Source organism: Chiloscyllium plagiosum, unplaced genomic scaffold (assembly GCF_037043375.1).
Source record: "Chiloscyllium plagiosum isolate Xiang-an unplaced genomic scaffold, Cpla_swu_hap1 HiC_scaffold_36, whole genome shotgun sequence".
In the NCBI taxonomy this organism is placed as follows: Eukaryota; Metazoa; Chordata; class Chondrichthyes; order Orectolobiformes; family Hemiscylliidae; genus Chiloscyllium; species Chiloscyllium plagiosum.
This window is the reverse complement of record NW_028270174.1, coordinates 8,655,266-8,680,232: the sequence shown is the minus strand read 5'-3', so window position 1 is coordinate 8,680,232 and position 24,967 is coordinate 8,655,266. Positions and strand designations below refer to the sequence as shown.

At 40.0% G+C, this 24,967-nt stretch overlaps 1 protein-coding gene across 2 annotated transcripts in view; it reads left to right on the top strand.

Moving 5' to 3' along the window:
- Positions 1–24,967, top strand: part of LOC122539496 (SWI/SNF-related matrix-associated actin-dependent regulator of chromatin subfamily A containing DEAD/H box 1-like) — a 123,248-nt gene that overhangs the window by 8,016 nt on the left and 90,265 nt on the right. For both annotated transcript variants that reach the window (XM_043674403.2, XM_043674404.2), the window contains exons 2-3: positions 12,467–12,641; positions 22,975–23,152. In XM_043674403.2, coding sequence (XP_043530338.2) covers positions 12,467–12,641; positions 22,975–23,152 — 353 coding nt within the window. The remainder of the gene's footprint in view (positions 1–12,466; positions 12,642–22,974; positions 23,153–24,967) is intronic.

Here is a 24,967-nt window from a genome sequence, read left to right as displayed (position 1 = left end):
GATTTGGTTCTTCACTCAGCTATAACAAATACCACATTCTCCTGTTATACTCCTTTACTATCAAAATACCATATTCAAATGACAGTTATTCTTCTATCTGGCATTCTTAAAAAATAATTCACCTCATTCAATTTCCTTTAGATTTGATAAGACCCACTAAACTTTGCTTTTAAAGGTTCACCTACTACTAGTACTAAAACTAATACTTTCACTCTTCTAGTGAAACCACAAATTTTTATTTCTTGTCTGCTTCCTGTTTCATCACATGCTGTGTTAATTTCAAATGATGTTTAACCACCTCACCCACTCTATTTAATCTTTCACCCATATTTGACACATAGTCCAAATTGTTGTGGTTCTGTTCGCCGAACTGGGAATTTGTGTTGCAGACATTTCGTCCCCTGTCTAGGTGACATCCTCAGTGCTTGGGAGCCTCCTGTGAAGCGCTTCCCAGCTCGGCGAACAGAACCACAACAACGAGCACCCGAGCTACAAAGCTTCTCACAAACTTTGAACATAGTCCAAATTTGTCATTTCTGAACTGTGACTTAGCAATTTATCCTTACTTAACTTTATTGGTCCTCCCACTTCATGTCCGAAAACTAATTCAATTGAACTGAAATTAGTTGATTGCAAAAAGTACAAATGGAATTGCTTTGTCCAAGTCCTCCAGATAGTTTTGACTATAACCCCTCAACATGATCTTTAAAGTTTGATGCCACAATTCTCATGCTTTTTGCAATTTTGGATGGTATGCAGTTAATGTAAATTGTTTTATTTCTGAGCTACCCATAACCACCTTGAGAAATTTTGATGTAAAATTTGACTTTTGATCTGATTGTATTTGTGGGTTGTCTGTATCTAGTTTGAAAAAAATTGAGTGACTTCTTTGTAGTCCTTATTGCTATGATATTGCATAGTGGAATGTTCAATGGAAATCTAGTAACAAATCCATTATAGTCACCAAATATTGATTCCCACTTTTAGTTTTCAGTAGGGATCCTACGCAATCAATTAAGACTTTTGTAAAAGGTTCTTCAAATGCTGGAATAGGTATTAAAGGTGCTGGTTTTGCTGTCTGAGGTATTCCTATTGTCTGATAACATTCAACTACATTTCTGTAGTCAAGCCAATGAAAATGTGTTTTTGTACTTTGGCTTGAGTTTTCCTTACTTCCAAATTACTTCCCATGGTACCTTGTGTTACCCGCAGCATCTCCTTTCTATAATCCAATGGTCATAGAACATAGAAAAGTGCAGCACAGAACAGGCCCTTGGCCCATGATGTAGTGCCGAGGTTTAATCCTAATGTAAAATATGTTGTGGTTCGCTGTGCTGGGAATTTGTGTTGCAGACGTTTTGTCCCCTGTCTAGGTGACATCCTCAGCGCCTGGGAGCCTCCTGTGAAGCGCTTCTGTGATGTTTCCTCCAGCATTTATAGTGGTTTGTCTCTGCCGCTTCCGGCTCATGCTCTCTGCAATTTTGGATGGTATGTAGTTAATGTAAATTGTTTTACATACAGATCCAGCTGTCTGCTGCAGTGGCCAGTATAATGGGTCCAGGTCGATGAGTTTGTTGATAGAATCTGTGGATGAGTGCCATGCCTCTAGGAATTCCCTGGCTGTTCTCTGTTTGGCTTGACCAGTAGTAGTAGTAGTAGTAAATTGCATGCAAGGACTGCACAAAACACTACATAGGACAAACAGGAAGACAGCTAACGATCCATATCCATGAACACCAACTAGTCACAAAACGACACGACCAGCTATCCTTAGTAGCCACACATGCAGATGACAAGCAATATGAATTCGACTGGAACAACGCTACTATTATAGGACAACCCAAACCGAGAACAGCCAGGGAATTCCTAGAGGCATGGCACTCATCCACAGATTCTATCAACAAACACATCGACCTGGACCCAATATACCGGCCACTGCAGCTGACAACCGGAAGCGGCAGAGACGAACCATTATAAATGCCGGAGGAAACTTCACAGAAGCGCTTCACAGGAGGCTCCCAAGCACTGAGGATGTCATCTAGACAGGGGACGCAACGTCTGAAACATAAATTCCCAGCTCTGTGAACAGAACCACAACAACGAGCACCCGAGCTACAAATCTTCTCTCAAACTTTGAAATGTAAAATATAATAACTTAACCGACGCACCCATCAACTCACTGCTCTCCATGTGCCTGTACAGCAGTTGCTTAAATGTCCCCAATGACCCTGCGTCCATCATCACTGCTGGCAATGCGTTCCATGCATTCGCAACTCTCTGCATAAAGAACCTACCTCTGACGTGTCCTCTATACCTTTCCCCAAATATCTTAACTATGACCCCTCGTACCTGTCAATCCTGCCCTGGGGAAACGTCTCTGGCTATTAACTCTATCTATTCATCTCATTACCTTGTATACCTCGATCATGTCCCCTCTCTTCTTCCTTCTCTCCAGAGAGAAAAGTCCAAGCTTTTTCAACCTTTCTTCATAAGGCAAGCCCTTCAGTCCAGACAGCATCAAGGTACTTTCTTTGCACCCTCTCCAAAGCCTCTGTATCTTTCCTATAGTAGAGCGACCAGAACTGGACACAGTATTCCAAGTGTGGTTTCACCAGGGACTTGTAGAGCTGCAGCAAAACCTCGTGGCTCTTAAACTCGATCCCCCTGTTAATGAAAGCCAAAACACCATATGCTTTCTCAACAACCTTATCCACTTGGGTGGCAACTTTGAGGGATCTGTGCTTGCACACCCAGATCCCTCTGTTCCTCCACACTGCCAAAAATCCTGTCTTTAATCCTATTTTCAGCATTCTAGTTCAACCTTCCAAAATGCATCACTTCACATTTATCCAGGTTGAACTCCATCTGCCATTCCTCAGCCCAGCTCTGCACCCTTCCTATGTCGCGCTGCAGCCTACAATAGCCTTCTATACAATCGACAACACCTCCGACCTTTGTTTCATCTGCAAATTTACTAACCCATCCCTCAACCTCCTTGTCCAAGTCATTTATAAAGGCTACGAAGAGCAGAGGCCCAAGAACAGAGCACTGTGGAATCTCACTCAACACTGACCTCCAGGCAGAGTACTTTCCATCTACAACCACTCTCTGCCTTCTGTCAGCCAACCAATTCTGAATCCAGATAGCCAAATCTCCCTGTATCCCATTCTTCCTGACTTTATGAATGAGCCTACCGTGGGGAACCTTATCAAATGCCTTGCTGAAGTCCATATACACCACATCCACTGCTCGATCTTCGTCAACCTATCTTGTCACCTCCTCGAAGAACTCAATAAGATTTGTGAGGCATGACCTCCCCTCAAAGCCATACTGACTGCCTTTAATCACACTATGCTTTGCCAAATAGACATAAATCCTATCCCTTAGGATTCTTTCAAAAACTTTGCTGACCACAGACATAAGCCTGACTGGTCTGTAATTGCCAGGGATTTCCCTATTACCCTTGAAAAGAGGAACAACATTCGCCTCCTTCCAATCCTCCGGTACCACTCCTGTGGAGAGTGAGGAGGCAAACCAGCAGCTTAGCAACCTCCTTTTTCGCTTCCTGGAGCAGCCTAGGATAAATCTGGGTCTGTCCCTGGGGACTTATCAATCTTAATATTTTCCAAAATTTCCAGCACATCAACCTCATCAATCTTGATCTGGTCAAGCCTGTGTCCCAGCTCCTCAAAGTTCTCATTCACATTGCTTAGAGAAAACTGAAGCAAAATACTCATTTAGGGCTTCCCCTATCTGCTCAGACTCCACGCACAAGTTCCCTACGCTATCCCTGATCGGCCCTACCTTCTCCCTGATCATTCTCTTATTCCTCACATATGACTAAAATGTCTTTGGGTTCTCCCTAATCCTATTTGTCAAGTCTTTTTTTGTGCCTCTCCTGGCTCTCCTCAGTCCATTTCTGAGCTCCTTTCTAGCAAGCCTCTAATCTTCTAAAGCTGTGCTAGATCCTTGCTTCCTCCACCTAACGTAAACTGCCTTCTTTTTGACGAGAAGCTCCTCTGGTCTCGTCATCCAAGGTTCCGTAATCTTACCCCTCCTTACCTGTCTCAGAGGAATAAATGCGTGCATCACTCGCAACAATTGCTCCTTAAATAATCTCCACAGTCTGCTGTGCCCTTTCTGTGGAACAGTTGCTCCTCATCTGTACTTCCCAAATCCTTCTGATAGCGCCAGATACGATGTGAAGTTCTGCCCATTTTTCATCTGCCTGAATATGTAATTGTCTGGGGTATACTCCGATTCAATTCTGCATGAGCTTTTTCATACAACTGCTTTATTTTTTCATCATTTTGTTGTAACTCAACAAACCTCTCTGATCTAAGAATATCCAGTTTGACCTCCACCTGTTCTCAACCATTTGAACAAATAGTGTCTGATCAATGAACTTCAACTTCCTTATCTTTATTCTTTGCTTTCTCCTCCTGTTTCAACTTGTGGCTTTGTGATCTTGTTACCAGACAGGAAAAATCCTAGGATATTCTTGCTGTAAAATCTCAGTTGCCTCTTTTTTCCACTGGTGTTTCAACCACATAGGGCATCATCTCTATTTATGATCTAGCTGTATCATTCCTGGGGATAAACAAATCTCTGAAACAGAGAATTTCTCTATTACTCCGACCACAACTTCATCACTTTTTACTGGACTCTCCAACCTTACTTTATACAATGGAACATTACAATTCTCATCATGAATTCCATGTATTTTCACTCTTTCTGGTAGTGCTCCTTCCAAATTACATAGCTCCTCATCTCTCACCACCAAAGATTGACTTGCTCCTGTATCCTGTAGGCTGTACATTTATTTTTGCAACTTCCACTGCGATCTCCTTTTACCACATCTGTTTCCCAGTGTTTGTCTTAAATCACCAAAAGTGCGACTTCATGTATCCTACTTTATTGCAGTGAAAACACCTGAGGTTTTTTGCTCTTTTTTTTATGCCTCGTGGGTTTCTTTTTTAACCTGCACTAAACTCTCTTTACTATCTTCAGTGAGATCTCCTTTTTCTTTACCACCTGAGGATTTCTCTATTCCCCAATTCCTATCCCTCACAGATTGAAATTAATTTGGAAGCCAAACTTTGATTTATGAACTAACACCTATGCCACTTCTGTTGTTAATCTTGCAATTTTCTCACTATTTCAGAAAGTGAATTTTGAGCTCCTCCAAAATAAGTCTCTCTAGTGTTGTATGTTTCATCTATTTTTAATTTCCTTATCCACCTTTCAAAGTTACTTTGTTTTATCCTTTCAAACTTTAGGTACGTTTGACCAGGTTCTTCCCTTCTCAGATTCCTAAAATGTTGTCTGTAGACTTCTGGCACTTGTGTGCACTTTAAAATGTTTTTTTTTTACACCTCTTCTTACTACCCAGGTAACTCCTCTAATAGTGATGCAAATAACTGCTAATTTTGTTTGAAGCACCATTACCCACATGAACGGTGGCTATTTCATTTGTTTAGCCACTTTTTCAAATGAAATGCAAAATCCTTCTGTGTGCTTCTCATCAAACTTGAGTAACACTTGGTTGTATTTAAATAGATCACCATCATGTCCCACCACCACTCAAAGCTTCTCCCTTCACCCCCACCATTTTGAGTTGACTTTTCTCTTGGCAATTTCTGAAGTTCAAAACCTCTTTCTCCCAACCAAATGCAACATCCGAAAAAAAAGCACTCACCACTTACTGTCTTTAAATCCAATAATCCTAAACCCAACCTGGAATTAGAGATTTTGATCCTGACCAGAGCTCCCAATTCATTATCAGCCAGACCAAATCACCTCCACCACCACCCCCTTCCCCAACCCTCATATATATCCAGGAAATATAGCCTAGATCGTAACTTTTGTTTAAAGGTGAGTGTAAAGTGCTGTGTTCTAGATATAATTCGATTTGTGACACCACTTGGCTTTAAGTTAAATACATTTATTCTTACCCTTTAGTTGAAATGCAAACTAAAGAATGAAGAATTAGTATAACTTCAACTCAATTACAAAACTTAGCAGATTTATGAATTATTTAACTACTAAACTACAATTGTTCCAATATAGTTACATCATGGTGCTCAGTGGCACTGCTGCCTCACAGCGCCAAGGATCGGGCGACTGTCTGTGTGGAGTTTGCACATTCTCCCCATGTCTGCATGAGTTTCCTCCAGGTGTACTGGTTTCCGCCTACAATCCAAAGATGTGCAGGTTAGGTGAATTGGCTGTGCAAATTGCCCATAGCGTTCAGGGATGTGTAGGTTTGATGCATTAGTCAAGGTAAATGTAGAGTAATAGGATAGGGGACTGCGTCTGGGTGGGTTACACTTCAGAAGGACGGTGTGGACTTGTTGGGCCAAATGGCCTGTGGGCACAGTGTAGGGATTTGATGATCTTCTATGATTCAGTAAGCATACTTTTGGCAAAAGCAAAGTCAGTAAAACAAATTGTCTCTCATGCGATTCTGATATCAAGAGAGAACTTAAGCTTTTAGTTGTAACAAAGAGATAAATAACAGCTTCCAGAGCTGTTCCAAACCCAAACAACTGCTGAAAGCTAAACTAAAATTATGTTTTGTGGGAGCCTGACTCCATCCATTCATGCTACTTCTATTGTTCTGACACTTGATTTAAGAAAAACAGGCTCACAAGCTGTTTACTTTATAGGTTCTTAGCTGTCTCTTTATACCAATGGCCCAAAACCTCTTCAAAAACAAAGGACAAAATCTCTCAAAGCCATAGTATCATTGCAGAAGTGATTTAGTGGAGGTGGACTTGATTGGACTGCTAAAGAATAAATAATTGGTAAAGCCCCCCAGGATAGCCTAGTAGAGTATAGAAAGTAAAGAATTCAATCAAAGGGCATTCAAAAAAACACGAGCAAACAAGAAAAAGGAAAACCCAAATATGTTTTGCCAGTATATAAAGAACAAAAGGATCGTTAAGGAAAAAGTGGAACAATCAGATGAAGATGCGATTTTGTGTGAAAATGTAGAGGATGTGGGAAGAATTATAAATGAATTTTTTGTCTCAGATTATCAAGGCTGTAAAGAAGGCACTGTGGAATGCTCTTCTTCATTAACAGAGGTATAGGATACAGAAGTAGGGGTGTTAGGTTCCCTTTAGATTCTTACAGGCTTGATGCAACTGCAATTTGCCAACTTCTATGAACAGCTACGATTTATTTCAGCAAGTACAAACTTTTGGACAATCCCTTAACACACTTTGCGATGCTTGTGGAGCGTGTCAAGCGAGGCTGCCTGAATAAGGGATCCGCCCTTCCTTTTATATAGGGTCTTACATCACAGTCAGTCATGCACACAAGACACAAGCCCTTGCCACTCCCCTATAGTCACATGCCACCCAAAAACAATGTAAAATGATTGGGTTATTCCTGTAAAGAGTGTGTGATTGTGTTGGAGTTGTTTTCGTTGGAACAGAGAAGGGTGACATGATTGAGGCATACAAAATTATGGGGTAGAGGTAGAGTAAACAGGAGGGGTCAGAGATTCAAGCCAAGTGTCAGAAGGTTTCAAGAGGATGTAAGGAAAAATGTTTTTGCGCAGTAGGTGGATGGTGCCTGGAGTTTGTAGCCTGAGTTGGTGGTGAACGCAGAGACCCTAAACCTTTTTTTTAAAAAAGTACCTGGATCTGCCCATTAAGTGTTATAAGCTGCCGGGCTATTTTTAGTTCAGGAAGGCAGGATAAAAAAGGGAATCTGGGTATTTTTGGACCTGTTCTATGCTGTATCCTTTGTATAGTTCTATATTTCTTCATGTTGGTCAATGATTTTGTGTCCAGAAGACATATTGTAAAAGTGTTTCTTTTTCCAGGATATTACTGTTACAGGAGAATTTAGAACCATGAGTCACAATTTAAACGGTTCATCCATTTAAACCTGAGAGCAGGCAAAATGATTTTTGTTGGGGTCATGGGTATTTGGAGCTCTGAAAAGTGGTGCATGCAGTGTCCATAAATATTTTTTAAGGCTGAAGTGGAGAGATTCTTGATCAACAAGGGTTTGAAAGGTTTTTAGGGGAAGGTAGGAATGTGGGGTTGAGGTTACAGTCATATCAGCCATGATCTTATTGAAAGCCTGAAGAGGCTTGAGGAGCTGAATGGCCTCATCTTGCTCCTAATTGATATATTTTCATATGTTCTTCCTAGAATGTGTTGCTTAGGATTAGACTCCTCCTGCTTGGCTGAGTTGGTGCCATAAATTTACTTAACATTGCATCCTATCTTGTACTCTGTCTCTTTATAAAACCCTAAATCCCATATACACTATGAACTGCATTATTTAACCTATAAAGCCACATTAAACAAGTGCAAACTAGCATCTTTGAGCCTGCCTGCCTGTCTGTATTTCTCTTTAAAATTATAGATTTGGTTTATGTTAATATCCTTTAGTTTAAAATGTGTGTTGCTTTTCTACACAACAGTATGGTTGTGTTAAATTTGTTTACGATCCATTGTGGACAAAAATCTACAGAGGAATATGAATTAGTTGCTAATTTGCTGTGACGTTGATGCATTTACTAAAGAACAATTTGAATCCTATTGGCTTCAACTAAAAATAGGTGCAGTCGGCTGTGATTAAGAAGAGATGGTGTAAAACAAGCTGTTTTATTTTTAAAGATGAAATGCTCTAGAAGTGTCGTCCTGTTTCCCTCTCCGTGTATCAAGCGAAGCAAACACTCAGACACAGTATGTCTTTACCTCGTTCATCTTTATTTTGGGCTCTGGAGGGAGAGGGAACGATTGCCCATGTGCACAGAGACACGAGTATTTGGTCTTCTCTCAAACAGCAGATTCTTAAGGAATTATACAGTCATTTACAGGGAGCAGCTTACAAATAAGGCAATATATTGATAGGGTGACCATTACAATCAGCGACCACCAACAGTAAAGATTAAGCCATTTGACATTATACAATGGGTGTTCTTAATCTTGTTAACTGGCCTCACATAATGAATGCTCTTTCACCTCGTTAACCCACTACCTTGCCTCCAGCACCTCATTGTTCACTGCAAGTTCTTATCTGATCCAAGTCATGTGGCTGAACCTTTGTCTCACACAACTCAAAACTTAACTGTTTTCCTACCTGCTCATATCTTGTACGCTTTCTCAGAAGGATATGTATGTGAAAATATATTGAGTAAAGACACAAATGTCAACATTTTTAATATTGCACTTGTATCACACTGGAGTGCACTGACTGGTGAAAAGATTCTTGTGGAGGAGCTGTGATGGGCAATGTACCAGTTAATGATGATAGGCAACTGTCAATCACACAAATGAATAATGTGACAAACGAACTCCGGTACCAGTGTGATGCCAAGCATGCAAGCCATATATTTGTTTTGGTTGCAAGTTGGGATGTGTGAAGAGCTGTAAATGTATGGCCAATGCAAAAGTGAATATAAATGTTAAGATCAAACATAGTTTATTCTTTATTTAACTTTTTTAGTGAACTTGAGTTATGGGCCACAATTATTTCTAATATATATACTAATGACTTGGGTGAGAAAAGTGAATGTACTATAGTTTGTGGATGACGAAATTAGGTGGGAAGGCAAGTGGCGTGGATGATGGTCTGCAGAGGGATATAAACAGGTTAAGCAAGTAGTCAGGTGGAATATAATGTGGGGAAATGTGGGGTTTTACACTTGGGCAGGAAGACTAGAGGAGCTGAATATTACTTAAATGGGGAAAGATTGCCGAAAACTATGAAACAGAAGGATTTGAGAGCCATTGTCCATGAATCACAAAAGCTCAGTGAGTAATGGGGAAGCAGAAAAAATGGGTTTCTCTCTTCTTCCCTAATTTGAGCTATACTTGTATCCGCGGCTCAGGATGGACTTAACAGGAGTATATCTTCAATTGCTGTGAAGAGACTTATTTTGCTGAAGCTTTTTCATATACTCAGAATAATTTGTATGAATACCAATTTAAGGGAAAAATCAACAATTATGTTACATGAGTGTAGAATGCTGATTGATTGGCAGGTGAGTTTGATTATTAGAGGTGTTGCCATAAAACATTTACCCAGTTAGTGCTGAGTGTCAGTTAACTGCTAGGCTTTGTTTATATTTTAAACTAGGCAGTTTGACTGATTTGTCAGGGCCATGTCCCGTGAAATGATCCATGAATGATTTGTCATTTATTTTGTTGAATTAAAACAGGTATAGTGCATGTATGTTTTGGCTGTTTGCAAAGAACTGGGTCCTATGTATTAATATGTGACTTTCTGTTCACATATGTATGCCACTCTGTGACTGACAATCCTAAATATATGTTTTTTGTCATCCTTTGCGTGCACAAGATTGTTGAGAAAACTTTTTCTGTTTGAAGATCACTTCTCATGCACAGAGTTTAAAAGTTTGAATTGAATTAGCTTTATTGTCACGTATTCACGTGAGTACATGTGACAAAGTTTACAACTTATCGCTTACAGTGCCATTTTAGGTAAATAAATAACTAGGTGCAGATTCTTGAGTACACATTCTTAGGGGAAATAATTAGAATACAAAAAGTCCAGTAGAACAGAAATTCAAAAGTATAAAATCAGTCATAAATTAGAAAAATAAAAATGTAAGAATAACACTGTTTTCACCATATATAACAAAGGAAAATAAAATTTAAAATAAGTTTGAGAGGAAATCCAATTAGTCCATTTCATGGCTCTGGGCTCAAGGACCGAATGAACATTAGAATCCCAGGCTGGACCCATCACAGTGCCAAAGAAAACACAATATAGAGTCACAGCCTGGCTAAAAGTCACCACATGGCGACCCAGACTGACTGATGAAAGCAGGCTGAAAGGACTCCCAGGCCAGGTTGGACCAGACCAGCTACCACACGAAAACGCTGCAGAAGCCCCAAGGATAACCTGGACCATTGGAATCCCGTGCCTTGTCCCACCTTGTCTTCACCCATCACTGTAGTAGCCGCAAAGAACAGCTGGATTCACACCGCATTCTCCGTTGCAGCCGCCTCCTGGAATGTTTATCCTCACATAAAGCTGGCAAAAGAAGCTAAGATGAGCTGGATGTTGAGCCAAGACTAGGACTGCGTCCACAATGCAGAAGCTGCCGGGAATCTGAACTCCCCTCCAACCTTGCTGCCATGAGTCTGTGCTGCTTGGCCCACTCATCTGCACCAATGCCATTACTGCAGCCAAGCTCTTCACCAACAGGTAAGCAAAATAATAGGGAAGAGAGAAAAAAAATCCACCAGTCTTTGAGACATATGGCTTGCATACTTAGCATCACACTGGTACTTGAATTCATTTATCACATAGGCAATTGTCAATCACACAAATGAGTAATCATCATTAACTGGTGCATTGCCCATCACAGCTCCTCCCAAGAAGCCTCTCACCAACCAGTCAGTGCACTCCAGTGTGATATAAATGCAATATTAAAAACTTTGACAATTGTGTCTTTATTCATCAACTCTTCAGTGTTGTATATTGGTACAGAAATGTAATTTTCTTTTTCTAAAATAAGTAATCTTATTGGGCAGCTGTGTCCTCTTGCAAAGAATAAAGAAGCGACTGTATAATGACAGAATGAGAGTACTGCTTAAGGAGGTTCCGGGCAAGCCAGGATCCCTGCATAGTCGACCTCCACTACTGGCACCTCAGTGCAAACCATTTACGCGTTCGTGAAGAGTGTTGAGCAATGCTGTGTGTGACCAAAGAGTGTCTCCTTTTATGGTCTAAGTCACAGACTTCAGATTTTGTTACAGCAGCAGTTTGACCTTAGCTCAGCAATGAGGAGACATATCAGTTGGTTCGAGGGATTTGCATTTGAGTAAATAAATACAATGTAGGTTGCAAGCTAAACGTTTCGTATTGGGATAACATAATTGTCTTTTTTAAAACTTGTCCATGAATTTACTGTTACATGCTGGAGAAAATTTAGTTAATTATCATTTATTGTAGGCACTAGGAAGTTAGCCGTTAAATGTTGTATCACCAAACTAGAATTTTTATTAAATAATGAATTGGTGATATTCTTCAAAATAGCTCCGATCTCCCAAGCGAAATAATGACAGCCAAAAGGCTGAGTAAACAAGCTGAAAAACCATTTCAAATCTTTAATAATACCACAATGCAGTTCAAATGTTTAACCGATAGTTGGAAAAAAATGTTGGCATTGGAACAAAAGTATATAGCTATAGTGACCATGTACGCCATTTTTAAAATGATAAAATTGGTTACAGGCTGGTGTGTACAATAGTGTCCTTTGCAAAACAGATTATTATTATTTCCAAAATGGTGGCCTTTATCAGGAACGATGTTCAGAGGTAGGTTGAGGTCTCAGTAATTTTGTTGCAGCACTTACCACTGTAACCAGTTAACCATGCAAAGTAAGTATTAAATATTAGCATACATCTTGACATTTGGAAGTTTAAGTCAGTCATTGTAATATTTTATTGTTTCCTTATTAATTCCTTAGTGACCATCGTACCAGAGACTCCAGAAGGAAAACAGTCGAACCTTTTATCGTATTTTAGGAGAAAAGAAAAGGGAGTCCTTTTTCTCGACTCTGAATCTGAAACTGAGGAAACATGCAAGAAAAATTTATCATGTCGGGCAGTGAATGGAAGGCCAGATGGATGCATTCAAAAATTGTAAGTATTATTTTGTATAGTATTTGTAATAAATTTACATTGGTCATCTTTTCGAATTTAGAGCTGTGAACTATGCTTGGTCACATTATCCTGCAATAACATTACTCCGTTATTTCAGTCTCTGACTATTTCGAACAGTTTGTTTCACTAGTATTGGCTGATGTCTGATCCTTCAAATTTCAATATTCGTATGTGAACCTTTACTCAAGTGTTTCCTCTCAACTGCATAGCAACTCCAATTCTCTGTTCAAGCAACATAAATTCAATAAGAAATTGACCAGTGGTCCACAAAAAAAATAAAGGGACCAGTGCCCAGACAAGAACTGAGAATTGGTCGAATACAATGTCTAACTGTGCTTGTTATATACACATGCATTTTTAACAACTATCACTAAATTGCGATGATGAATTGGGAGCCTGGATGTTTATCTGTCTGGCTGAGAGAAAAGGAATTGAATCTTGAGCTTTTTGGTTTGCGAGTTTTAATTACAGCCTGGTAAACTTAGATCTATCATTCAATTATTGACATTAAACTAGTTGGGTTTTTCTTATTAATTTGAGGTTTTTCCAGTTTCTGCATTACTTCATCCCTTGATTATTGTTACCTGCATGACCATTTCATTAATGCTTTCCTACGTAGTACATTTTGATTGTTGCGTACTTTTGGAAAGACTTAGCTGTTCACTCATTCAATCCAAGTACTTCAATAGAATGAGATGAAGTAAATTTTGAAGTATGAGAAATGAAGAAGTGAGAAATGGAGAATTGAAAGACCAAAGTGGGGATGAAGAGATATGGAGTGAGAAGTGACTAAAAACTTAGACGATTAAAATATAGATTATTGCCCTTACTCTGCCAGTATCAACTAGTACATCCAGCAATATGTAGGGTTAAAAGTTTTGAGCTCGAGTGCAAGCGAAAGTCTAACAACAAAGGTTTTGTATTACTTAGCTGCAAAACACCACAACACACTCTTAAATTGGAGTGAAGCAACACTATTGACTATCAAATTTAAATATCAGCTGGGGGAATTCGGCGATTTTCACCTTAGAAGTGTGGAAGCAGGCCAAAGGCCAACTGAATCCACAGCTCCAAAGAGCATTCCAACCAGACCCACACTTCTATCATATCTCTGTAAACCTGCATTTCCTGTAGCTTAACCCACCTAACCTGCATATTCCTGGACTGCGGGATGAAACCGGAGCACCCAGAGGAAACCCGCCCAGACACTGGGAGAATGTGCAAGCTCGACACAGGCAGTCAACCTGGGTTCTTGGTACTGTGAGGCAGCAGTGCTAGCTACTGTACCGCCAAGGTAATAGTCCAGGTACTTAGTGGTTTTAAGAGTTTGTATCATTGCCATTCCTGAAATATTGTCAAGTACTTTTCATCAGTAATAATTAGTTATTCCTGATTTACAGCTTGACTTTTACTGCCTCAGTCAGAGTTATCTGCTCGCTGATTCAAGCAGTGTCCCTGTAATTTTCTACAAAGCAGATTCATGGTGTGTCTCCTGTTGGGGAGCAATCCTTTCTCAAATCTCATCACCTCCTTTCACAGGGCTGCAGAGTTTGGCTTTACAAGTCAGAATCCTTGTTTCTCCCTCCAGACTGTAACTTTCCTTAAGTTGTTTTTGCACCTGTTGTGATGTCATAGGATTAAATTCCCTCTGAGCTTTGGTTGGCTTTTTGCAGTGTGGGGTGAGGGATCAGCAGCCAATCTCATTCATGACATTTAAAAATACAATTCTAGCAATTACAACTTACGTTTCTTGGGTTCATTAGGCATAGTGATATTTGTCTAGATGTTTCACTGCAATAATATCAAGCTAATTATTGCTGATATTTTGGCAGTGATTTGATTAGGAATTTACAATTGTATTTACCTAGACTCAAAGTGCATGTTTCTAGTAAGAATAATAGGGTCATTATGGTAGGGGATTTTAACTTTCCAAACGTAAACTGGGACTGCCGTAGTGTTAAGGGTTTAGATGGAGAGGAATTTAAGTGTGTACAAGAAATTTCTGAATCAGTATGTGAATGTACCTACTAGAGAAGGTGCAAAACTTGACCTACTCTTGGGAAATAAGGCAGGGCAAGTGACTGAGGTGTCAGTGGAAGAGCACTTTGGGGTTAGCAACCATAATTCTATTAGACTTAAAATAGTGATGGAAAAAGATATACCAGATCTAAAAGTTGAAGTTCTAAATTGGAGGAAGGCCAATTTTGACAGTATTAGGCAAGAACTTTCAAAAGCTGAAAGGGGACATATGTTCGCAGGTAAAGGTACGGCTGGAAAATGGGAAGCCTTCAAAAATGAGATAACGAGAATCCAGAGAAAGTATATTCCTGTTCGGGTGAAAGGAAAAGCTGGTCGGTATAGAGAATGCTGGATGACTAAAGAAATTGAGGGTTTGATTAAGAAAAAGAAGGAAGCATATGTATGGTATAGACAGGATAGATCGAGTGAATCTTTAGAGTATAAAGTCAGTAGGAGTATACTTCAGAGGGAAATCAGGAGGGCAAAAAGGGGACATGCGATAGCTTTGGCAAACGGAATTAAGGAGAATCCAAAGGGTTTTTACAAATACGTTAAGGACAAAAGGGTAATGAGAGAGAAAATAGGGCCCCTCAAAGATCAGTAAGGCAGCCTTTGTGTGGAGCCGCAGAAAATGGGGCAGATACTAAACGAGTATTTTGCATCAGTATTTACTGTGGAAAACTATATGGAAGATATAGACTGTAGGGGAATAAATGGTGATACCTTGCAAAATGTTCATATTACAGAGGAGGAAGTGCTGGATGTCGTGAAATGCATAAAGGTGGATAAATCCTCAGGACCTGATCAGGTGTACCCCAGAGCTCCGTGGGAAGCTAGAGAAGTGATTGCTAGGCCTCTTGCTGAGATATTTGTATCATCGATAGTTACAGGTGAGGTGCAGAAGACTGGAGGTTGACAAACGTGATGCCACTGTTTAAGAAGGGTGGTAAGGACAAGCCAGGGAACTATAGACCAGTGAGCCTGACATCTGGTGGGCAAGTTGTTAGAGGGAATCCTGAGGGACAGGATGTACATGTATTTGGAAAGGCAAGGACTGATTAGGGATAGTCAACATGGCTTTGTGAGTGGGAAATCATGTCTCAAACTTGGTTGAGTTTTTTGAAGTAGTAACAAAGAAGATTGATGAGGGCAGAATGGTAGCTGTGATCTACATGGACTTCAGTAAGGTGTTCGACAAGGTTCCCCATGGGAGACTGATTAGTAAGGTTAGATATCTTGGAATACAGGGAGAACTAGCCATTTGGATACAGAACTGGCTCAAAGGTAAAAGGTGGTGGTGGAGGGTTGTTTTCAGACTGGAGGCCTGTGACGAGTGGAGGGCCACAAGGATCGGTGCTGGGTCCTCTACTTTTTGTCATTTACATAAATGATTTGGATGTGAGCATAAGAAGTACAGTTAGTAAGTTCGCAGATGACACCAACATTGGAGCTGTAGTGGACAGCAAAGAGGGTTACCTCAGAATGCAACAGGATCTTGATCAGATAGCCAATGGGCAGAGAAGTGGCAGATGGAGTTTAATTCAGATAAATGCAAAGTGCTGCATTTTGGGAAAGCAAGTCTTAGCAGGACTTATACACTTAATGGTAAGGTCCTAGGGAGTGTTGCTGAACAAAGGGACCTTGGAGTGCAGGTTCATAGCTCCTTGAAAGTGGAGTCGCAGGTAGATAGGATAGTGAAGAAGGCGTTTGGTTTGCTTTCCTTTATTGGTCAGAGTACTGAGTACAGGAGTTGGGAGGTCATGTCGCAGCTGTACAGGGCATTGGTTATGCCACTGTTGGAATATTGCGTGCATTTCTGGTCTCCTTCCTATCGGAAGGATGTTGTGAAACTTGTAAGGGTTCAGAAAGGATTTACAAGGATGTTGCCAGGATTGGAGGATTTGAGCTATACGGAGAGGCTGAACAGGCTGGGGCTGTTTTCCCTGGAGCGACAGAGGCTGAAGGGTGACCTTATAGAGGTTTACAAAATTTTGAAGGGTGTGGATCGGGTAAATAGACAAAGTCTTTTCCCTGGGTTTGGGGAGTTCAGAACTAGAGGACATAGGTTTAGGGTGAGAGGGGAAAGATATAAAAGAGACCTAAGGGGCAACCTTTTCACACAGAAGGTGGTACGTGTTTGGAATGAGCTGCCAGAGGATGTGGTGGAGGCTGGTACAATTGCAACATTTAAGAGGCATTTGGATGGGTATATGAATAGGAAGGGTTTGGAGGGATATGGGCCGGGTGCTGGCAGGTGGGACTAGATTGGGTTTGGGATATCTTGTCGGCATGGACGGGTTGGACCGAAGGGTCTGTTTCCATGCTGTACATCTTTGTGACTCTATGACTCTAGTCCTGTTTTGATTTGCATTTACTTGCTTTGTTGACATTGAACAAAACTCTTTTGTACTGTGCAATCCTTTTGTGTTGCTAAGCTCCAACATCAGTTACCTCTGAGAAGCCCACAGCCGTCTGCATATAAAAGTTTCTTTTTACTGATGATGAAGCAATATTTCCTCTAATTAACCTTTTCAACTGCACAGACCTCCAGAGGTCAGTGTGTGGCAGCAGCTTCTAAAACTGGAAGGTAATGCCACACACACATCTGTGTGGGGTAGAATCTGAGTGGTAGCCAAGTTTGGAGGGAATGTTGCTTCTAAGTGTTTTGGAACTTCTCAACAGCTAACTCAGGACTTCCTGTCAGCCATGACTCCTTCGGTTCTGCTAACAAAACACTTGTACAGTTGTCAGCCTCTTCTCCATGTACTTCCTTCTGGCTCCTCTATTTGATGTTGTCTGGGTCGCATCTCCAAAACTTCACCATTAACTCCCCAGGAGCTTTGCTAGTTATTAGCTGAAATAAAGTGACATTTTGTAACTGCTGTTTTGTATACCATGTTCAAAAATACTTTCTGATGTGAATGTGTTTGCTTGCTGAGCTGGAAGGTTGATTTTCAGAGGATTCGTGACTATACTAGGTATCATAACCAGTGAGCCTCCAGTGAAGTACTGGTATTAGTATCCTCTTTCTATTTCTATCATCACTCAGTGAACAAACTTACATCCAGAATCTCAACCTGAGCTACAAATCTTCTCACAACTCTACTTTCTGTTGTATTTTTAATTGAAAAAATGAAAGCCATTTTTTCACCTACTTTCGATTCCAAGTTACCAAATTATATATACGTAACAGAGTTCCAGCAAGCATCTCAGGTTAGGTCTGTATTCTTGATGATAAGTTTGGGAAAGTCATTGAATAAAACAATTATCCATTTTAAAAGCCTGTGGTAAATATGATATAGAATTATGGAGATACACAGCGCGGAAGCAGACCCTTCGGTCCAACTTGACCATGATGACCAGATATCCTCACTTAATCTAGTCCCACTTGCCAGCACTTGACCCATATCCCTCTAAACCCTTCCTATTCATATACCCATCCACATGCCTTTGCAAATATTATAGCTGCACCAGCAGCTTATTCCAGACATGCATCACCCTCTGTGTGAAAAGGCTGCCCCTTGGGTCCCTTTTAAATCTTTTCCCTCTCACCTTAAACCTATGCCCTGTAGTTTTTGACTCCTTACTCTGGGGAAAATACCTTGTTTATTTACCCCTTCCATGCCCCTCAAGATTTTATAAACATTTGTAAGGTCACTCCTCAGCCTCCGACACCCCAGGGAAACTAGTCCCAGCCTATTCAGCCTTTCCCTTTCAGTCCAACCCTTCAGTCCTGGCAGCATCCTTGTATATCTTTTCTGAATCCTTTCAAGTTTCATGACATCTTTCCTGTAGCAGGGAGACCAGAATAGAATTCAGTATTCCAAAAGTTGCCTTGTCTATGTCCTGTACAGCCAGAACAGAATATCCAATTCCTATACTCAATACACTGACCAATAAAGGCAAGCACGTGAAAGGCCTTCATCACTATCATGTCTGTCTGCGACTTCACAATCAAACTTGTACCCCAAGGTCTCGTTGTTCGGCAACACTCACCAGGAACTTATCATTAAGTAAATAGGTCCTGCCCTGATTTGCCTTGCTGAAATGCAGTAACTCACGTTTATCTAGATTAAACTTTGTCTGCCACTCGACCCATTGGCCCATCTGATCAAGGTCCTGCTGAACTCTTGAGTTAACCTTCATTGCTGTCCACTAAGCCACCAATTTTGGTGTCAGCCGGTGTCCATCCGATATTCACTTCCAAATCCTTTACATAAATGACAAAAAACCAATAGATCAAATATCAGTCCTTGCAACATACAGCTCGTCACAGTCATCCAGTCTGAAAAGCAACCATTGACCACCACTCTTTGTATGCTACCTTCAAGCCAATTTTATAATCAAATGGCTGTCCCGGTATTCCATGTGATCTAACCTTACTAACCAGTGTACCCCGCGGAACATGATTGAACACCTTGAAGTACAGATAGACAATGTTCACTACTCTGTCATCTTCAGTCATCTTTGTCACTTCTTCAAAAAGCTCAGTCAGGTTAGTGAGACACTATTTCCCATTCACCAAATCACATTGACTATCCCTAATCAGTCCTTGCATTTCCAAATATATGTAAATGCTGTTCCTTGGAGTCCCCTTTAACAACTTACCCATCACTGATGTCAGTCTCACCAGTCTAAAGTCCCTTGACTTATCCTTACCACTTTTCTTAAATAATGGTACCATGTTACCTGAACAGCAGTCTTCCGGCACCCCACCTGTGGCTATCAGTGATACTGATGTCTTGGCAACGGGCTCTGCAATCATTTTCCTAGCTTCCCACAAAGTTCTGGCCCGGGATTTTATCTACTTTTATACGCTTTAAGATGTCCAATACCACCCCAGGTAATATGGACAATTTTCAAGACATTACTATTGTTCTCCAGCCTCCATATCCTTTTGCACAGTAAACACTGACACGAAATACTCATTTAGTATCTCACCCACCTCCTGCAGTCCACATAGAGGCGGCCTTTTTGGTCCTGAAGGGGCCCTGTTAGCTCCTTTGTCACTCTTTTGTCCCTAATGTATTTGTGGAATCTCTTGGTTCTATCTCATGTCCCCTCTTTATTTCTTGCTGTCCTGATTTCCCTCTTAAGTATACTCTTACTGCCCTTGTGCTCTTCTAGGGATTCACTGGATATGTTTATGCCTGATATAAGCTTCCTTCTGTTTCTTGACCAGAGCCTCAATTTCTCCAGTCATCCAGCATCCCCTATACCTTCCAGCCTTTCCCTTCACACTGATAGGAACGTACTGTCTCTGGACTCTCGTTATCTCATTTTTGAAGGTCTCCCACTGTCCCTTTTATTTGCAAATAGCTGCCTCCAATTAATTTGTGTAATAATATCAAAATTGGCCCTCCTTCCATTTAGATCAGGCCAATCCTTTTCCTTAACTATTTCAGAACTAATAGAATGATAATCACTGGCCCCACTGACATCTCAGTCACTTGCCCTGCCATATTTCCCGAGGGTAAGTCAGGCTTGATCCTTTTCTAATAGGTACGTCCACATACTGAATAAAGAGATTTTTCTTGGTTCATATTTAACGCATTCCTCTTCATCGAAGCCACTAACAATATGGCAACCCCAGTCTACATTTGGAATGTTAAAATCCTCTACCAATATGACTCTTTTATTTTAAGATAACTGAGATTGCCTAAGAAATTTGCTTCTCAACTTTCTGCTGACTATTGGGGTGTCTATAGTACAATCCCAATACAGTGATCATCCCTTTCTCAGTTCCACCCAAATAACTTCCCGGAATGTACTCGCCAGAATATCCATCCTGAGTACAGCTGTTATCCCTAGCCAAAAATGCCACTCCCCCTCATCTCTTGCTCCTTTTCTATCCTTCCTGTAGCATCTATACCCTGGAATGGTAGGCTGCCAGTCCTGGCCATTCCACTTTACTTTCCATAACTGTTACTGAGGAAAATAAGCCATCTTTTTTTCTTTTGTTATATTACTTGCTTACTCCTGATTTTACAGAATAGTCATGAATCAAATAAATGTTAATTAAAGGAATTTGAAATAGTAAACTCAGTTTTCTTGGTGGTTGATAAATTTTCCACAGAACTCTCATGTAACTGGTTTAAGAGCTGTTTTGCAAAATTCTTCATGTATTTTTTTCTGTATGTTTGATTTTTGTTATTTTTCCCAAATAAGGTTCCCATCAGTGTCACGTTTATTTTCTAAAATCACTAAATCATTCAAGGCCTATTTCTCATTTGATATGGTGAAGTGAAGGTGACTGTCCTTCACTCCAAGGTTGCATTTGACTGAGGCATCGAGTAGCCCTATTAAACTTGAAATCAGTAAAAGTTGATTAGAAAGCTTTCGAATTGCAAAAATCCTACCGAACACACAAATAAAGTTGTTGTTGGCAGCCAATCAGCTCCTGGGTGTCACCGCAGAAGTTCCTCTGAGTAGTGCCCTAGGTCCAGGTATCTTTTTAGTTGTTTCAGTAAGGTCAAAATAAGCATATTTGCTGATGATTGTTGTGTTCATTCCAACTCATAACTTCTCAGATGCTGAAACAGATCATGTTTGCATCCATGGTCCACCTTTGGAAAACATTCATGCTTGCTTGTATTGATAAGTGGTGAAGAGCATATGCATCAATGTAGTGCCAGGCAAGAGGGAGTCAATCATTCATTCTCCTTTTGGTGTCCAACAATGTTGACCTCGCTGAACCCCTCCATCAATATCCTAACAGCTGCCTCTGACCAGAAACTAACCACCGGTTTTACATAACTGATCAGTTCACAGTAATCAATCATAGGGTGAAAATTTGTGTTCAGAAACTCCTCTTTTGGCAATGTTGAGATGGTAAAATTCAGTACACATAACCTATTTAACTAATATTTGTCTGTTAATATAGCTCTGTCAAACAATTTTACTTCATGTGCTGCTTTGCTTGTAGTGTTCTTTCAGCCTCCTGTTTGTCTACTCTAAAATAATTTAGTTTGATTTGCTTCAAGCCCATATCTCTGATTTTCATTGCTAATGTTGTTAAAACATAAGCCTTGTGACTGAAATATACTTGAGAAACCAGATTTTTAAGAGTGAAAAGCTTTCGTATAAATATTGTGGCTGATGATGATCCAAGATGCTGTTTTTGGAAAGTGTGGTTACGTTACCCATGAGCTAACGCAGTTCAGGAATTCTTTTGAAGTAGTTTATGGATTGATTTTGTACTCTTTCCTCTTTCCAGCACGAGTTAAGAGAATAACCTCTTGAATTAGCTTTTTTCCTCATGGTAAGATAGATGTGCTCCTCTAGCTTGCACCTTCTACATATTTACACTCACTAATCTTAATTTGTATGATAACTTCTTCAGGGTTGACCTACAGACAGAAATGAGGGTGATCTTTTGCTCTTGAAGTAATACGCTTTCTTTGTACAGGGTGCTCAACAAGTGAGTATTCATGCTATGGGAGCTAACTGCTGTTAATGAAGCAGCATGTTTGTCAGCCAAATGAAAAGTAATGCGGCTTATGAAGAATAAGCAGTTAGATTTGTTACTAGAGATGTCTCGTACTGTACCTCCAGCGTTTTCAATATGGTGCGAGATAAGTTTAATTTTGATGCCAAGCTATCCATGAGATTTTTTTCTGTTGCTTATTGCAACACAAGGATTTCAGCTATAAAACTCCTAGAAGTAGCAAATGTTCCATAAGGGGCTAAGTTGGTTGTTTTCATTCAAATACCTTGTAGCTCCTGAGAGGTATTCTGATAACATGCAACAACATCAAAATATTTCTAATGTAGTTTTCTGATTTGGTGAGGAAGGAGCAACCTAATTGGGATTGCATTTGGCACATTTTAAATGTGTATCACTGTTTGTTTGGTAGTTAGCTTGAACTAACTCCTTGCTGAATGATCTACACAACTTAATGTGATTTGAGTGCTTTGTGATTTACTACATATATTTAACATTTTTCAAAACAATGATTTTTTTTTCCTATCTCTTTGCCAGTTCTTATTATGGATTGGTAATAAAATGTTAAATATTGGCTATTCTGAGAATACCTTGTGATGTAACAACTGGATATGTGCATGTATTTTTGTAGTTGCTGCTAAAAACCAGAGACCAAATCCCAACTGATTTACATCCAATTAATTTTTAAAAAAAATCTTTTTTACTGCACCTAAACTTGTATAAGCTTTCATGATATTTGAAGTACACAGTGGATAAAATTGTGATTTAATCTACAACCCATTTTTGTTGCATTAATGTAATGTGTATTCATATCTAGCCTCTGTTATTTGTGATTATCCTTTCATTCAGAAATGACGCTGTTGACTTTTCATCTGGTGAGGATGAACAGCTTTCCCTGAAAGAAAATGGGTCTTTTATGGACAGCAGTGGCTCATCTCATTCTGTTAATTTGGAGGATTCGACTGCTTCCAGAGTACAAAAACTGACAGAAATATTTCCAAATCGAACAGATGCTGAACTATTGCAGGTAAGTAGATTATGAAATGAGATACAGTCTTACTAAATTAGAAATTTGTACTTTGATGTATTTGTCTCTGAGTCATATATTTTCTTGACCATAGCCATGTTTTTGATCTTTGGTTTGCAATAATGTTCAGCAAAATGACTTTGTGGGCGTTTTGGCCTTCAGTATCTTGACCAAGAAAGGCAGAAAATCTACAAATCAGACAATCCTATCTTGTATTATATATTCAATGAACCTTCTTTTTAAAAAGAGTAATAAAAAAAAGGTCCAGCATGCTTGTGAGAAAACCTACTGATTGACCCAGTGTGAACTTTGAGAGAGCTACTGCTGTGCTTACACTGCCTGTACAGTGTAAGTTGCTATTTCAGAAAAGATTAGAGGAAACTGCAGCACAGAAATAACGGAACGTTATTTATTTTCAGAGGCTTAATACTTGTGTGTCTATTTAATGACAATCTGTGAGCTCAGCCCATTTTCAGGTTCAGTAATGCAGTATAACCTTAACATCTGACCAGTGCCATCATTTCCTTTCTTGCATTTTGACTGAAGGGTCACTACTGTAAAATAAACAAAGGGGTGAACATTATAAGTATTGATCAATAGTAGGTAAACTTCTATTGTCAATAATGTGGGGGAAAATGACTGTAGAGACTGGCATCATTGTCTGACACAACATTCTTATGCAAACTCACCTTGGTCAACTACTTTGGCTCTTATTTACTCATCCACAAAAATGTGGACATGATAACAAGTTTGAGGTTAACCTATTTTAATAGTGGCATAGATAACAATTTGTCAGAAGGAATAGATAGAAGGTAAGTGCAGTTCAGTGTGGAGAAATGTGAAGTACTGCATTTGGACAGGCGAATTGGGACAGAAATTACATTAGAATGTTAGCAGAAATCAGAGTAAACTTGAGTTAGTGAAAGAAAATATGCTCACAATTGTAGCCAGCTACCATTGTTAATATATCTTGATACAAATTAGGAGTTGTATATAGTGGGCTTGTGAAGACAAGCGCTCTTTCATTTTCTGTCACGTTAAATTTCACAAAAATGATGGAGGTTGTTCTAATTGGGTAACTGGTGGCACATAATTTAGTATGTTAATTTATGAATATTGTACTGCCTAGTGGGCGGCACGGTGGCACAGTGGTTAGCACTGCTGCCTCACAGCGCCTGAGACCCGGGTTCATTTCCCACCTCAGGCGACTGACTGTGTGGAGTTTGCACGTTCTCCCCGTGTCTGCGTGGGTTTCCTCCGGGTGCTCCGGTTTCCTCCCACAGTCCAAAAGATGTGCAGGGTCAGGTGAATTGGCCATGCTAAATTGCCCGTAGTGTTAGGTAAGGGGTAAATGTAGGGGTATGGGTGGGTTTCGCTTCGGCGGGTCGGTGTGGACTTGTTGGGCCGAAGGGCCTGTTTCTACACTGTAATGTAATCTAATCTAATCTAACCAAAAAAAACACCAGCTGACAGTAATGTTAAGTTTGCAGTCTTTCTGTGGTCAGTATAACATAAGCCAAGTAAAATAATATTTTTATTTTCCCTATTTTCTAGCTAACTGACTCATATCATCACTCATGAAGGCATTGACTCACTTTAAGCTTATAAATAGTAAAAAGGTTGTAAAAGAAGGATTGGTGTTTTGGGGGATCCAAAAGAAAGAAGCATTAAACAATTAATTTGTAGCTGCCTTTAACAAGGAATAAGATGTATACCGGTCATGGTGAAGGTAGAAGTAATTTGGAGTCTTGAAGGGCTTAAAATTTCTAAGCTGTGGTATTGGACAGAACATAGAATAGTTCAGGCCCTTCAGTT